Here is a 17,238-nt window from a genome sequence, read left to right on the forward strand (position 1 = left end):
TTCTCTGAGCCCCCTGAGTCAGAGTTTCAACCTGGGCCAGAGAAGAAGGGATAGCTGAGTCGGTAGTTTGAAGCATCGTGGAGGAGACCCTCTTTCCTTAGAATGAGCGTTAAGGGACCAGGAAGAGGTCCTTGTGCTATCATCTCCAAGCCTTTCTGCTTTGAGGAAAGTAGCAAAGGGGTTGGGCAGTTTGCAGGAAGCTGGCCACTAAAGCAAGATGGGTCAGTGGGTCACCACTGACCAAATACATGGGTTTTTGCACTCTCCTCTAGGGTCTCATTTGTGTGAAAACCCACCATCCCTCCTTCTCCAAGATCAATGCCCTAGGGACTCTGGGAACCCAGTCTCACCCTCCTCGGTGACTCGGAGAGGGATGAGCCGCGTAGTCTTCACAAAGGGGCGATGTGCCTCGAACTCGAATTCCCGGGACACGTTGCAAGTGTAGAGGCCGGAGTCATTCAGAGTCACGTTGAGCACAGTGATGGACACGTCCTGAAGGTCCTTACTCCCGTTCCACTGCAGGCGTCCTTGGAAGGGGCTCTCCACCTCCTGGTGGCCATTTCGATACTCATAGATCTGTAGGGAGAGAAGCAGAGGAGGGCAGAGCAGGAGAGAGGATTGCACACGTACAGGGAAGAGAAGGGACAAGGTTACAAGGAAACACACAATGTAGGGGTGGGACGAGGAAAAGCAGAGGAAGATGGGCACAGGCAAGCAAAAGTCAGGGCATGTGCACGTGGCAAGGGAAGGGAGATGGAAAGAGAGGAAAAGGAAGGTGAGTGAAACACACAAGGAGGCCAGGAGGGGAAAATTAAGAAGAATGGATTGCAAGGAGACAAAAAGAGAGAATAAGAGAAAGAGTAAGGAGTGTCATGGGGGCAGTCAGTGAGAGAACAAGGAGCAGAGACCAAGAGAGATTTCACTAGGAATGAAGATACTCGTATGCCTGGCCTCAAAGCTTGACTGTCCAAGCTGGGACTCATGGAGGAGAATTGAGGGGATGTGGGGTGATGTTGGGGAGTCAGGACCAGGCCACGGGAAGGAGATCCAGGATGCTAAAATGTCACAGATGAACATCAGGTCTTTTGCTTTGGGGCCAATTATAACTGAAATCTGGTCTCTAAATGTCTTTTCTTGGATACAACTTTTTTTAATCTACTGTTGTTCTGTCCCTTCTGATTGTCACTAGCCAATTGTGGCTACTTACATTAAAATTTAAATTACTAGAAGTTAAATAAAATTAAAATTAAAAAGCCCAATAGCCAAATAGGGCTGTTGGCTGCTGTCTGGGACAGTGTAGATAGACAAGATTTCAATTTTAGCAGAAAGGCATAGCACCACTCTTTGGCTCCTCCATGATTTTTTACGTTTCTTTTCCTCCTTCTGAGCCCCCTTCTTCTCACTTTGGAAAGAGCTGAAGGCAATTTAAACAGCGGGTGAATTATCAGGCCTGAGGCCCACAGGGGCCTCAAGATACCTGGGATGCCTTTGCCTGGGTCTAGCTGCAGTCACAGCTTCACCAATATGTTGCAGTGAAGCCTCCTGAACCAGGCTCTGCTAAAGTCTCTGCTGCTCGTAGTCTCAGTGCCTGATTGGAGCAAACCCATCAGAGGGGACATACAGCCTAGAGTTAAAAATGCGTTCAGCTTTAGAAAAGCCACAGAGAACAAATTTCAACTTGCTGTTGTCTCTATTTAAAGTTTTCATGGAAGAGGAACTTGCCTCTAGAAAGGTGGTACAATAGTAAGAGCCTTATATCTGTTATCAGATGACCTGGTTCGAATCTAAGTTCTCTTACCAGTTAGTTGGCTTTGAACTTATTCTTTGAACCTCAGCTTCCTCATTTATGTATATATATTTTTTCTCCAGCAGCCATTTATATAATGTTTACTACATTCCAAGAACTATTCTCAATGCATTAAAAATCAGAGCTCGTGAATCCTGACATGGCAAACCAGTGAGGCTCTGCAGCTGTGGGTTATATCTCCATTTTAGAGATGAAGAAATGGAGGCATGGGGATGTTAAGTAACTTGTCCAAGAACACAGAGCTAATAAGTTGTAGAGTTAAGAATCAAACCCAAAGGAAAAAAAAAAAAACCACTCAAACCCAGGCAACCTGCCCCCAGAGTCAGTGAAAGTGTGAATAATGGTAATCCTCAAGGTGGCATTCAAAATACTTAAGAGCCACTTCAGCACTGGTGCCAAACAGAACTGATATTAGCTGTGGTTCAGGAACAGTCTTTGAGAGTCCCTGCTCTGCCAGGGGTTAATCCCTTAGTTTCTAGATCATGGGGAGGTCTAGGGGCTCCTAGAAGAGAGGACAGGGAGCGAAGGATGGCGGTGGCGCCACTTGGGTGCCTTGGCACAGCAAATATCCACCATCTGGTATAGAAATAGCTCAACATTTTACCACTGGGGGCTGTACTGGTTGTGCCAGTGAGTATCTGTCTTGGCCATCCCTGCCATTCTGATTTCACTGTGATTGTGAAAGTTATTTTAGACAAACTATGTTGTCTTATCTAACAATGCCGAAAGTTATCTCAATTTCTCTACCAATGTAATCCATCTAATCAGATTGGTCAGATGATTAAATGAAAACATCTGCAAAGTGCCTAGTAGGATGCCTCACACATAGCAGGTTCCAAATACTGGTAATCTCTTTCTCTTCCTTCCCCCTACTTGTAACCACTGGTGCTTGCAATTGGCTGAGTGCCCTTCCTTTCACTGAGATTAGGCTAAACCAAGGCTGTCAGCTATCAGCTGAGGACCTGTCAATGCCTTGAGACGAAAGAGTCAGCGTTGGTCAGATTGGCCTTGCCCCAGACTTTCAGGAGCCAGGCATATCACAGCTGAGGTCAGCAAAAGAAAAACAGCGTCAGCAGTCACACATACAAGGAAATCTTTACCGCCCTCGGGCCTGTAGAACCACTCCACCACCGTGGTGGCCTCCACCTCCTCCCTCTTCATGCAGGAGATGCAGCGGAGCTTCATGGGGTTGCCCTGAACGGCCTCCGTCTCTGAGGGCACCTCCACACACACCGGGGAGCAGAGGCTGACTGGGGAGAGGACGAGGGTGAGGTAGGTGGGGGAGATAGGCATTGGGAAACAAAGAGGGGAGGGAGGGACAGAGAAGAAGAATTAGGAGACAGACTTGAAAATAGCCATGGTCGTGCCTCTACACCTTCACCCATGCTTCCTGAGCACGCACCGTGGGCAGCATCCACTCAGAACAGGCAGGCTAAGGAGACATGGATGAGCTACAGACTTTCACCGAAAGTCTTCCCTTGAAGCAGGGTAGATACAGCACAGAATGTAATCAAGCCCTGCACTCAAAGATTTCAAGGCTAGGTGGTAAGAAAGGACATCCATCAAGTAACCCTCCATCAACCAACCATCCCTCCTTTCATTCAAGAAACATTCACTGAAAATCTACTCTATGCCAGACCCTATACTTGGCTAGAAGTACCAAGAGCAACAAAACACTAACCAGGCCCTAAAGGCATTTAGAGTCTAGCAGGGAGCACACACCCTCCTGTCTATGATTAAGCCAGGCCATGGCAAGTGACTTCCTGGTGAGGAGCTCTGCTCTCAGAGGAGCAATTACTTCTGGTTGGTCTAGGGAGAGGGAAGAGAAGGATGGCTAAAAGGCAGAAAGGACCCATGTTGAGAAGAACTCTGCATGCCTTTCGTACTAGGAGGTATCAAAGATTTTAAAGCCAGGGAGACAGATAATTATATCTGTGTGATATGAAAAATGTAAGTCATTCTGACATGGGATGGAGGATGGAGCAGCAATGAGGAAAAGAGTGAGCTGATCACGAGGCTGGAGCAATGATGGATGTGGAGGAGGAGAGCGAGACAAAGTGACAAATCTGGAGGGAGGTCAAATTGTAGGACACCTGGCATGCCACATGGAAATTTGGACTTATCATTCCTGCCCACCTGCCCACCAGATCCAAAGCAAGCAGTTCAGATGGCAAATTCCAAATGAATCAAAAGTGGGCAAGGTTGCCAACAAAGCAAGCACAAGTGTGGGCTGCATTAACACATGTACAGTGTGCAGAATGAAGGAGAAACAGTTCCTCTGCATGGTTCAGAACAAATCTGGACTATCATGATCTGTTCAGGGCATCACATTTTCCAAAACAAGTTGTTGAATGAGCTCGTGGGGTGGAGAGCAAGATGGTAGGGTCTCAGGACAGTATCTGGGAAGGAAGTCCTGGGAGATAAGGATGTTTAGTTTTGAGACAGAATGTATCTGTCTTCAAATATTTGAAGATCGACCATGGAAGAGAAATTAGATTCTAACTCCAAAAGTTTTCAGAAGATGTAAATATAGCTTAATAAAAAAAAAAAAAGAATCTCCTAGTGTTAGAGCTGTTGACACTTCTTTGTTTGGAAGATGCAAAAGTAAGATGACCGAAAGCTAAAAACTGTAACGTGGGACTGTATAAGATAATAAAATATCAAGTAAAACACGAATGTGGGTGCTATTGCATCTATAAGACGTTTTTACAAAATATAAATACTAATATCCTAGGGAGAAGGAAAAAGAATAGCAGCTATGTACATCAGGGATATGTGGAGAGATTGATAGGTTATGAGTTTTGTTTGTTTTTTGTTTTTTGTTTATTGTTATTATTATTGGAATAATAAAAGTGCTTTAAGAATGATTGATGTGATGACTGCACAAATGTGACTACACAGAATATTTTGGATGGATTTATGCTTTATGAATATGTATCAATAAAATTAATTTGGTAAAAAATTTTAAAATTGCAAAAATTATGAAAGATATGAAATCTACTCTTCTGAGTATGACATTAAAAGCTATACTTGAATTAAACTCATCAAAAACCCATGGGCTTAAAAATAACATCAGTACAAAGCAGATTAAAAAAAAAAAGTAAGATGACCAGCAAGGATTCTTGTTTCAGGACCTCTAATGCTCTTTCTTATGTTAATTTCTTGTGAACTAACCATAAAAATAGAACCCCTTTGAAAAAGTACATATTGTCATTTAAATCCCAATCCATTGTAAAAGGTCAGCCTGTTATCTACTGACAGCCAAGTTCTCGCTCAAAGCAGAGGAAAACTTTATTTAGGAATTAAAATGAGACTGACATAAGGTAGTTTTGAACAAAAACAATTTAAAATTGTATATGATTGACTTCGAGGGCAACGAATTCCATTTTAAAACACTGAGTTTAAAAGCTAGTATCACTGTAATTAACTTAGCATTTTAAGTATCAAGGTAAAATAAACTGACTTGCTTTTAAAACTCTCAAGCAAGCTGAGGCTGGTCTTATCTGCAGTCCACCAGGAGGCCTCTGGCTTCTGCATGGGGAGCTTCACTCAACAGATAGGGACCACTTCTAGGAAGAACTCATCAGAAACATCTTCAGCATGGGACCAGTTTGAAGGCTTGATGACAGTTCTTGCAAACAAGAAGGTGTGGCCTGTCTAAAAGTTTGGGAGAGAACAGAAGGGGCAGAGGGTGTACAGAGAGAACTCTGTGTAGCACAGAACCTTGGAGTACATTCATAATTAATGAGAGGTGGTAAGGATAAGTTAGTTCAAGATGATGACCTTGAATGCAGAAGAGGAAAATGTTCCAAGGAATTTAGAATTACAATTATAGACGTAGGATGAAGATGGTATTTGGCAATGGAAGGCCTGGGTTTGATCTACTATTTAACTTCCCTGAGACTCTGGTTATACATCAACAAAATGTTGAAAATATTATCTAATATTATGAGAATTCTATGGAATAATTTATGTGAGCATGCCTTATACAAATGTCCCTTGTCAATGTTATGTGGTCCTTCATTTATTTGTTCATTTAGTTGTCATTCCATTTGACAAATATATTGAGTGCCTACTGTGTAGTGGGCACAGCTCTAAGCACTGGGAATACAACAGGGAACAAACCAGAAACCATCCCTGCTCTCATGGAGGTAGCATTCCAGTGCAGGGACAGAGAAAATAAACAATATTAAATGGTAGTAAGTGCTGTGAGGAAAATAAAGCAGAGAAGAGGAGAGAGAGAGAGAGAGTGCACAGGGTCATTGGAGAAGGCCTCACTGAGAAGGTGACATTGAGCAGACACTGGAGGAAAGAGAGCAGGGAGTGTGCTATATGGATATCTGGGTAAAGACTGATCAAACACAGCAAACCACAATTCAAGGGCCCTAGGGTGGGAGTGTGTTTGCCAAGAGAAGGCAAGGAGATCAATGTGTAAAGCATGGAGATGAGAATAGAAAGAGCTGAGGAGAGTGAGGCCAAGGCCAGGTTCTGGATGGCTTTGTAAGCCATGGTTAGGACTTAGGCTTTGGCTTAGATTGAAATAGGGAGCACTGGAGGGTTTTGAATGGACTGCTATGTTGAGAATAAACTGAGGGGATGGAGGGGGACAAGAGCAGAAGTAAGGACAGTTAAGAGGCTATTATGGTGAGTGATAGAACTGAGAGATGGTTTTGCTTGGATAAAGGATATAGTGGAGGTGAGTAGCAGGATTTTACAGGGAATAATTTTTTGGATTAAAATCCTTGACTAGGTAAGAGGAGATGTGCCCCAGTGCACAAGTGGATGGGCTGACTTTAACTGGGGGCACTGTCCATTCTTCAAAGTGAAAGAAGAGAAGGTAGACTGTGCAGTAGGGATGGTGAATGGGGCATGGCAGCCTGTAGAACAGCCTCTCTCTTTCCTGAGTTACCCCTGAGATGACAATAATCCAAGGCATCACCAGAGAAAAGCTCCACTCCTTCCAGTTTCAAGAGGTGAGAACTCTGCTCATGAGGTCCTGGTTACACTGCAAAATGGCTGCAAAGTCCACCCGTCCTTGTTTGCATGCCCTTAGCAGTATAAATTCCTGATCCTTTGAACTGTGGGGTTGGTCATACGACTTGTTAGTAAGGACTTTCTCTTTTATTTTCTCATCTCTAAACTAGAAACAATACTACTTTCCTTGATTTCCTCATAGGCTTGTAATGGGGATTCAAAGAAGTAATGGATTGAAAATAGTAAATTGGAAGGCACCCGGCAGGTGTACATTATTATTATTATTATCATTATCATCATCATATAATTTATTAAAGGAAATAGGGAATTTTTAAAATATATGCAGAAAATAAAAGAACGGAGAAGATTCTTTCCATTCATATTGGGTATCATGTGAAAAACCAACTTGGGAAAAGGGAACATATCCAAGTGCTTTCCAAAACTGGAATTACATGCAAATAAAATGAAATGGTATCGTAAAGCAAAGTGCTCCCTCTTACATTTAACAACCAGATTTTCCTGAACCACCCCTATTTTCCTCTATAGCTTTTCAGTTTGGTAAACTAATATTCAGGTTTTCAGGTTACAAAGCAACTGAGATTGAGCAAGGATGAGTGTAATGCACACACTTCTTCCAAAGGTCTTGGGTGTGTTGGGGGGGAGAGGGGGGAGGATTGGGCACTCTGCCAATTCTAGCAATATTCTGTAAATATTTCCCTACCATTCAGCGGTGGAACTGAAAAGGATATTAGAGATTGTGTGCTCCAATTTCTTCACTTTACCCATGAGGAACCCGGGGTGGAGGTTATTACATAGTAAGATAGTGGCAGAGAGCTACGGCTCCAACCCAGCCTTCTCAAGTCCCAGAAGAGAGGTTCTTGGACTATACTATGCTCTTCCCCTCCTTAAGAATTCAGGCAGGGACCCTAAAAACTTAGATAAGGAATTATTAGGGCTTGGAGAGGGTCTTTAAGTCTCTGAAGAATTCTATCAAACCCAGCCCTATCCATCTCATCTAACAAGCTAGAATAACCTCTCCTCAGCCTCATGTCGCTAGTCTTAGTTTCCCCTGAGAAAATCTCAGTTTAAATCTTCAAGGTAGGTGAAATCATAGGCAACCTATTATGTCTGATTCAGCTCCTGGCTTGATGTACTCTACTGGGGATGGAGGGCGGTGAGTCTGCCCTTGGGATTGGAATTACTTTCCCTGTTCAACCTTCCTAGCCCATCTCATCAGGCATTTGCTCAACAGAAAGCTTGGCTCTACCTCCGGTCACATGCAAAATTCACATAATGCTGGCAGCCAGAGTCAGTCCTGGAGGCTTGACAAAGTAATACTAAGGCAAAGAGGTGATTCCCTTCAGCATGTCTGCCACTGCACAGGCAGAATGGATTTCATGCCAACCATGGGAGCTTGTTTCAACAATACTGGTTATTGATTTTAGCATGGAGTAAGGTAGCTAAGATCACATAAAGCAATACATCAACTGGAGAGCATCTATATTTGATCAGAGGCTCAAATCAGAGACACCAAGTCAGAGATACCCAGACCTACACACACACACACACGGATGCACACACTAACATACCCTCACCAGTGCATTCAGATGTCTACACCATCATGCTCAGACCTACTAGCACACTAGAGAGAAACACTGACCCACAGTAAAACATTTGCTCCATGCCATTTTCAGACACTATCATGTAGACTCACCAATTCCCTTTTACACACATTCATTCACCCCACTCCAAGCCCATCTCTGACACCACCCCAGCTCAGCTTTACAGTTGCAAATGCAGGACTCCCTTATTTGGAGGGAGAAGGTCACCTCAGTTCTTCACAGCAGAATATCAAGGGTCTATTCATTTTCAAAGGCAAACAACCCAGCTCCACAAACACCAAATCATCTTAGCTCCACATCTTCATTAAAAAAAAAAAAAAATCCCAGTTCCCTCTTTATCAAATACATAAGAGCAAATAGCTGAAACCTGTTTTCCTCCCATTCATTATTAAAATTAAGCAGGTAGATCAACAACTAAAGTATTTTCCCTCTCAGAATGCACGCATGTAGCATATATGTATAATATAGGGAAACTATTTTGAAGACCCTGCAAGATTATCATGAGTATTAGCTCCTCGTTAAGAATGAGATGTAACTGCAGCAGAGGGGATTTTTGATAATGAATGTGACTGCATTTCCTTTCAGCAAAGGGGGAAAAATCCTTTGGAATGGTCAGGAAACTGGAGGAGGGATGGAAGAACCACCAAGGGAGATTCTGGAATAAAGCGGCCAAGGTAGAGGGCGGAATTTTTCCAATCTCCAAATCCCAGCTCTCATGGAATCCCTATGGGCTCCACGCTTGGCAGAGATGCACAGAGAGAAGCCAACCAGGGCTCCTTTCTGTCATCAACGACATCAAGCAGCGTTGTAATTGTGAGCATTATTACTGTTATCTGCACCTCGCACGGCAGGGTGCCGGTACTTACCCCAGCAGATAAGCACCAGAGAAGCCAGGGAAAACAATCTGTTGAAGGCTGGCATCTTTTTCGGCTGGTGGCTTCCGGGGCTGAACTGAGAGATGCCCTGGGTCGAGGACTGCGCCCTCTCAGACACTTTCGAGGAAACCCTTTGGGACGAGCTGCCCCACGGGGGCGACTTTCTGATTGAAAGAAGGGCCAAGCGCCCGAGACTGGGGAGTCCCCGCGGGCTTTAAGGGTCGAGGGGGTGGTGTCAGCCTGAAGCGACCCCAGCAGCCCGCCCCAGCTCGGTGGAGCGGATCAGCAGCTCAGCGCGCTCTCCCAGTCTCTCCTCTCGCTCCCGAGCCGGTTGCCGGGATCCGAGTCAGCACCACGGACAGTAGCTCCCCCGCCCACCCCGGAACTTGACAGCCCGTTCGCTCCCGGGCCTCGCTCGCGTTTGCGCCTCCCGGGAAGCTCCCCCCGGACGCGAGCAGCCCCGCAGGCTCTAGGCGGCCGGGCGGTCGAAGGGGTCCATGTTGATCCACCTCCTGCGCTCCGACCGGATCTCCAGCTGGGCGTGTCCGCCACCTTCGATGCCACCCGGGCCGCCTGGAGAATTCCTTCCCCGTCGGGCCCGTCCGCGCGCGTCCTCGGCTTCCCGGGAAGGTCCGGAGGGGTCGGGAAGAAGGCGGGAGCTCCCGCTGGGCCCGCGATCGCAGGGGTGGTACGGGTGGGCAGGGCGGGCCCTTTGCCCCGCGCGAGCCCCGGGATCGTGCGGGGCCCCGACCCTCGGTGGCGCGTGCCCAGCTGCCCCTTGCGGAGGCGCTCCGGCTCCTGCGCCTCTGTCAGCCTCGTCCTGCGCAGGCGGCTGTGCGCCCGCACGGCCACCCTGGACCCACCCCCTCGTGCACACACTCCCCACCCCCAAGCAGGCGGGCCCCTCCCGAGCCCAGCGGAGCGGGGGCGGAGCCCAGAGCGGCGCCCACGCGGGGCCCCGCCGCTCCCCGCTCGCTGGCTCGCCACCCTCTGCGGGTCTCGCCCTCTCGCCTGCACGCCTCTCCCGGGCACTCGCGCACCTCCTTGCACAAATTCACACCCTCCAGGCCACCCAGCTCCGGCTCCCGCTCGGCCCGGCGCGCCCCCGGCTCCGGGAAGGGGAGGGCCAAGTCGCTCTCGGGGCAGTGATGTCATCTGCGCGGTCCGCAGCCCGAGGCCCGGCGCCCCCCGCCCCGACCCCGTCCCCTCCGGTCCTCCTGCTCTATCTTTTTGTCTAGCCTTGATGAATTGGTTCGGGGCACCCCGAACGCAGCAAGATACTCCCTGTTTCGGGGAAGTGGAGATAGAAGGCGGGTGCCCCTCTTCCTTTGTTCACCTCATTTCTCCCTGGAGGGATCCAAAAGTCGGTCCAAGAGTGGCATTCGGAGTGGGGGCCAAGGCGGGCTCCTCGTCCCCTCCCTCTGGTTCCTGGCGATCCTCCCTCTTGCTCTAAATTTTTTAAAATTTTTATTTAAATGCAGATAGATTGTGGTTTTCCAACTCTTAGCCACGCCTTAGTCCTCGCAGCTGTTTCGGTGCCCCAACCCCGCCCCGCCCCATCTCTGAAAGGGAAACCTGAACCTTGAAATTCAATTACAAACGCAAATTGACGGAACAGTTTAGGAATGCCTGGAACTGCGGTGGAGGAACGTCGTCTCCTCCCCTCTCCTCACCCCCGCGCCCTTTCCAAAAGGGGTAGCTGTTATTCCAAAGTGACAGGTGGCTGTAAGTGACCCGGCGGCAGGAAATTCTCCCTCCTGATGTGTCACAGGGCAGCAGCCTGGCCCCAGGACGGGATCTTCCTGCCGGGCGGCGAGCTACGAGGCCATCGACTCTGTGTTCTTTTGAAGCCCCGCCCTTGAGGCACACCTATGAGCCTTGGAAGGGAAATTAAAGTTGCCATCCTCCTTCGCGATTCCTGGATCCCCGCAACAGTGTTCCGGACGAGTGGGCTTGGCCTTTTTCCAGTGGTGAGAGGTTACGCCCTCACAAGCGAGTCCCTCACACGTTTAAGGCTATTCTGCATTTTCCACTGAATTCTGCACACCTTTCCTCCCTAAATCCCATTAAGTGACCTTCATACTGTTTTCTGGAGTGAAATACAACTCAATTCTTTAAAAAACAAAAAAACAAGCAAACAAACAAAAAAACCAATACGGGTTTCTTCACTCCCCACTCTAGTATTTTGTTTGTCTGTTTAGGGATAAGTTTCGTATGCTTCTTCTAGTGTATTTCTTAGTGGTTTCTAACTTCTAGCCATCCTAGTTGCTCTTTCAGGAGGATTTTTACTTTTCAGCATGATTCTCAAAGTGACACCTTAGAAGAGGCGCTGATGTTGACCCTGTGGTTTGACCTGAGCAGTGCAAAGCCGGTGGAATGATGGTTGAGAGAGGGGTCGGTGAGCTGGAACTGAAATTCAGAAGAGCCCATTCCTCGGGGCATGTGTTGGTGCCGGTGGGCTATATTTATTAACTAATACACAGTGTGGACTTAGTAAGGGGTCTGTGGTTTTCACCCGACTGGCAAAGGGGTCTGTGGAACAAAAAAGGTTAAGACCCCCTGCTTTAGAGGGTACATCTATTTAAACGCAGTTACGGCCACATCTCACACACAATGAGCTTATGGTCAGTAAAAATCTAAGTATTTTTCACTTGACCTGTTGCAGAGTCATTTTGTTCTTAATATGGCAAATTTTGATTGCTGTTAACATTTATTCGTTTCAACAATTATCACATCCTGTTCATACTTTTATTGAATCCCAGATTCAACATTCAACATCGCGCTTTTCTTTAGCCTCGTTTCTTTCCTCAGATTGACAATCACTTGACCCAAACAGACTTTTTAAATGAACAAGAAAAATAAACAAGCGAAAAACAATCTTTTGGCATGCTTCTGGGTACCTCATCTAGCTCCTTGACAATGCACGACTAATTAGACTTCTTTAGTGTGGTTCACTCAATCATAAATAAATACAGAAACACATCTTCCTATTTCCAATTTATACAGGATAGCACATTGTGAAAATTTAAAACAAAAGTAATTATGGGAGAGGAATTAGACCTATAATGATTCCAAGAAAAGAAGATCAATGGTTTCCATTTATGTGGAATCAAGTTTTCAGCAATACATTTCAAACCATTCCAAAGTGGAATGAATAACTTTTTATTAAATTCAAACAGTTGTTATATAACCAATTATTGGTGTGTTGTATGGAAAAGACAAACAAACTTCTATAGCTTAGAAATTTGAAATAAATTATTGATAAAGTTCTAATCATCTTTGAGATTCTAGGATTTGATTGAAAGTTTTGATGAACTTAAGATAAGTATGATGATCAAGATATATTTAGAAAAAAAAAAGATATATTCAGGCTGATAATTCTAACATACTCCCCTACCACCACATCTACCACAGGAAGAATTTGGCTTAGTTTTGCATAGTTTTCTCTTAGGTCTATCATGCTGATTCCTAATAAACATATTTCCCCCTTATCAAAGGGGCCCCATTTTAAATACTTGATTTAAGGATTTTGCATGAGGTCTCAGGAAAAATGTACTGGCCTCTAATATCCCTAAGTACCTTCCCACTCGTCTCCTCTTTTGAAAATGGAGGCATTTGCTCTCCTCAGTCTTCTGTTATCCTTGATATTTGGCAGTGACTTCCAGTCACTTTCGCTATTTCCTTAAGTTCCCCGAAGTACATTTAGCTCATTTAAATTCAACCATCCCTTCTTCTTTTCTGCCATTTTGGCTTCAATTCCTCCTTGCTTATGTCTTCTTAACCCTTTCCAATTTAGTGATCACCACCCCTTACAGATGATGGGTGAAACCATCCATTCCATTCTCCAAACAGTAGCCATAGCAACTTTATAATCTTTAAGAACACAGATCTCTCTTGCTTAAAGCCTCTCAATAGCACCCACTACACCTAGAATAACATCCTACCTTCTCACCATGGCCTAACAACGTCTCCCCTGGCCACCTCTCCACACTCATATCCACCACTCCCTGCCTTGTCCACAATGTTCTACATACACTTAAAAAAAATACTCCTCAAGATTATCAAGCTTTTCCCAACATGGAGCCTTGACACTAGATGTCCCCTCTGCCCAGAATGCTCTTTGTCCCATGTCTGGCTTCTAGTCTTTTAGGTCTTCCCTCAAATGACTTCTTCTCTTTAGAGGGCCACTCCCTGGTCATCATTTCTAAACTGGTTTCCTGCCCACCACCTTCACCTGGAGTTACTTTCTATCTTCCCTGTTTCTTTATCTTTGTGTCTTCTATCACCATTCACAACTTATTTTCCCTTTACTTACTTGCTTATTTTGTCTCCCTTTACTTATTTGCTTATTTTGTCTCCTTCTACAAGCATGTAGAGACAATGAAAACAGGAGCCTTGTTTGACCTGTTCACTGCTGTATCCCAGTGTCTGGATTGGTATCAGGCAGATATTATGGCCTCTATGATCCAGAATGAACAAATAAGTAAATGGATGAAGGAGTGAGAATGGAGTGTGAAGAGTAAATAGCTGAAGCCAGTGTCAATAGAAGGATCAGAAAGAAAAAAAAAAAAAAAGGAAATAAAAGAACCAGAAAATTGCAATGCCACTATAGGCAGGGAAGAGAAAGTATGAGATGAGAGGGGCACTGCTCCTTAGAAGGTACTCCAGCCAAATATATTCAGAGTTGAGGAAGAGGATGAGGGAGTATGGGGCCTGAGAGATCTTCAGAGACATTGTGGTGGAGGGGAAGGAATGACTCTAGAGAGGGAAGAAGAAATGGTATCTGAGATATAAAGAAAGAGGTTAGTTTTCATGGGAGAAAGAATTCATTTCACTAAGACTGTGGGGGAAGAATTAGAGACAGCAGTACTGGCAGTGACACTGTTGAGTATAGATAAAGAATGGAAACTTTAAAATACATCTCTTGGTCTTAGCAAAGTGGGCAGCAAAATTATCCCCTGAGAGTAGGGGTTGGAGAAGAACAGGAGAAATAGGGACAAGGAAGAAGGTCTGGAATCCTTACGGGCTACTTTGATGCATGGGAGAACCCCAAGAAAATGTGAGGTAGAGCATTTCAAAAACAACATATACCTGAACTAAGAGTCAAGGTGCAGAAATCAGAGCCAAACCCAGGCAAGCCAAACGACCTGCTTTTGCTGCTTTCAGTGGGTTTTTAAAATTAGTTCACAGCCCTTGGGATGAGGAGAGGGGTGAAACATATTTATTTTATTTTTAAAGATTTATTTTATTTATTTCTCTCCCCTTCTCTCCACCCCCTCATTTTTTATTTTAAATCGTGGCCCAAGAACACAAAGACTGAGAGCTATCAGACTACTCAAATTTCCTTATCCTGCCCACCAGCTGTGTAGTTGCTGTCACTGGCCAAGAAAGTTTGGGATTACAACAGGAAACATAATGACCAGACTATACAATCCCTTGCTGGATCTGCTCATTGCAGAGAATCTGGCAGGTAAAATGGGAACAGAAATGTTTTTTACATTGATTTGAGTTCCATTTGAATGACCAGGAAAACCAGAACATCTCTGGCACTAAGGAGTACCCTAGCTCCACCCATAACACCATCTGGTGTACAAAAGGACCCCACGTCACTCTGCTTCCCACCAGTCTCCAGGGAGCCCATAGCTTTGCCCTCCAGGAAAGAGCTGTTGATAAGTAGTTACGATGCTCCAAGCATTTGAATGGAAATAAAGGAGATGAAATTGATATGGTGCTTCAAGCTCCTCAAAAGAAAAGTTATAATATATTTCAAGAATTGTGTGTGTGGTATAATGAAAAAGTTGGCTGGTCTTTGGAATTTTCCCTAATAGGAGTGCCTTTTGTTCTTCTTGGTGAAGCCAGGTCCACACCTGATAGTTCATATGCTAATAAGAGAACAAGGAGGGGCCAGTCACACCTGCAGTCTTAGAGGAGGGGCTGGCCACACCAGACAGTGTGATTAAGAGGGTTGGGGCTTTGAGCCCCATCATTTGTCTTATCAGCCCCACCTCCCCAATCTCTGGTATGGAAGGTTGGACTGCAGAATGAGCTCAGCCACTTAGACAGTATTTCTATCAGTCATGCCTATGTAAAGATAATGAGATCCCTTATAAATTTGGGGCACTTGAAGAGCATCCATGATTGAGAAAATACATTTTTGTGCCAGGAGGGTGATGTGTCCTGACTGCATGTGGAGCAGTTTGCCTTTGAGACCTTCCCAGACCTTGCCCTATTTGTCTCTTCTTATTGTAAGCAAAGGTTTTCAAGTTCTGAAGTCATTCTAATGAATTGTTGAACTCACAGCGTAGCTGGAACCCCCAAATTTGTAGCCACTTAGCCAAAAGTGAGTGGCCTGGGCCTCTGAAATTGTGGCTGGTACCTGAAGTGCAATCTTCTAGAGGACTCCTCCAAAGAAAGTTCTCTTTGAGAAGTGTCATTACTACCTTTGCTGCTGCTATAAATACTATTGTTATTCTGATATTTGAGCAGGAACAACAGTTGCGCTCTGACTCTCTTCAATGCTCATCAGAAACAGCAGAAAAAGAAACCACGTAACTAGCCCCAAGTGTGTCCCAGGCCTAGTTCTACTCCACAATAATGCTAACCTTTTCACTTAACCTCTCAGAACCTATTCTCCATCTCAAACTGTCTGCCCTCTAGAGTTGCTGTGAGGTTCAATAATGCATGTGGATGTGTTTTGGATCTTGTCAAATCTTATAAAGCCAAGAGGTGTTAGATGCCACTTTGGATAATTTCTTTAGTCCTTACAGAGATGGTGTAAACTTCAGCATGATGAGAAATAATCAGCTTTTCAATAGTTATCAGCATCCCCATTATCAATTTCATCATTCTCCTCTTGATCATAACAATATTTGAGGGCATGCATTCGCTCCAGCGCATTGCTGTGCATTTTATATGGATTAACTCATTTACTCCATACAACGAATTAGAAGAGTAAGCACAATTATTATCTTTTTTCTTTTTTTAGAGGTACCAGAACTGCGGATTGAACCTGGGACCTCATATGCGGGAGGCCAGCAGCCACACTGGCTCAAGAGTTGGCTCCCTCTTTTCTTTGTTTGCTGTCTGCTTATTGTTTTTGCTCATTGTCCGCTTGTTGTTTTTTGCTAATTGTTCCTTTTTTTTTTTAAAGAAACTAAATACAAGAGAAGATAAATGACCTGGTTACTTAGCTTGCATGTGGCAGAATGAGAACCATCAGTTCTTTGTCTTCCTTTCTTCGATTGCTCTCACTCACCATTCTCAGGTACACAGATTTCCCTTGTAGCATGTGACCCAATAGGGCCCAAAATGCCTACTCCAGGACTTGAAAGAGGATGAGGAAAGACCTCTAAAACCAGACCATCTGAAGCAATAACATAATTTTAAAAAGCTAGGCTGTGTTGTTTTTCTGTAATTATTTGCAAGAGAATATGACCACATCTAGTGTTTGGGAAAGGCATGCATTTCGGAATGATTAATGAAGTCACACTGAGAAAACCCTTCTTAGTGGAGTAGTTTCCCAGTTCCACCGTGCCTTCAGGCCTGTTCTTCCCTACTCCCACAGCCCCCATAGCACACGCTTCTACTACTACTCTTGATGAAAAATATTATAACTGGGTGCTTTTAGGGCTGTCTCTACCGCTAGTCTGTGGTCTGCACCTCAAGGACAAAGAGTCACATTCAAACTTCCAACTTGGGGGTTCACAAATTTTGCCATTGTGGGAAAGTATGCCACTTTTTCTATATTCTCCACTCTTAGGAGTGGAACAGGAGCTCATTCCCCTTCCAGGTGAATGAGAAACGTGCATAGTGGAATGGGGGTAAGAAACACAAATGCAGATTTCCTGTGGGTAAGAAGATGTTTAATTTCTCAGGGAAATTAGGAGGAATTTTTATTCAACTTTGAAACTGCAGAAACTAACAGTACTTAAAAATAGCATTAAGTAGATTCATAACCTAT

General features: G+C 44.9%; 1 protein-coding gene across 3 annotated transcripts in view; it reads right to left on the minus strand.

Annotated features, from left to right (window-relative positions):
* SCN3B (sodium voltage-gated channel beta subunit 3) overlaps nt 1-10,825 on the minus strand; it is a 31,981-nt gene extending 21,156 nt beyond the window's left edge. Inside the window, exons 1-3 of one of the 3 annotated variants that reach the window (XM_071212389.1) lie at nt 10,615-10,825; nt 2,894-3,057; nt 351-576 (exon numbers count right to left, since the gene is read on the minus strand). In XM_071212389.1, the coding sequence (XP_071068490.1) occupies nt 351-576; nt 2,894-2,992 (325 nt within the window). In that variant the 5' untranslated portion in view covers nt 2,993-3,057; nt 10,615-10,825. Of the gene's footprint in view, nt 1-350; nt 577-2,893; nt 3,058-9,269; nt 10,386-10,614 lie in introns of those variants that run through there. The other 2 variants (XM_004459543.4, XM_071212388.1) reach the window with 2 other exon arrangements.
* Between the last annotated feature and the right edge of the window lie 6,413 nt (nt 10,826-17,238).

The sequence above is a fragment of the Dasypus novemcinctus genome, chromosome 27, assembly GCF_030445035.2.
Source record: "Dasypus novemcinctus isolate mDasNov1 chromosome 27, mDasNov1.1.hap2, whole genome shotgun sequence".
In the NCBI taxonomy this organism is placed as follows: domain Eukaryota; kingdom Metazoa; phylum Chordata; class Mammalia; order Cingulata; family Dasypodidae; genus Dasypus; species Dasypus novemcinctus.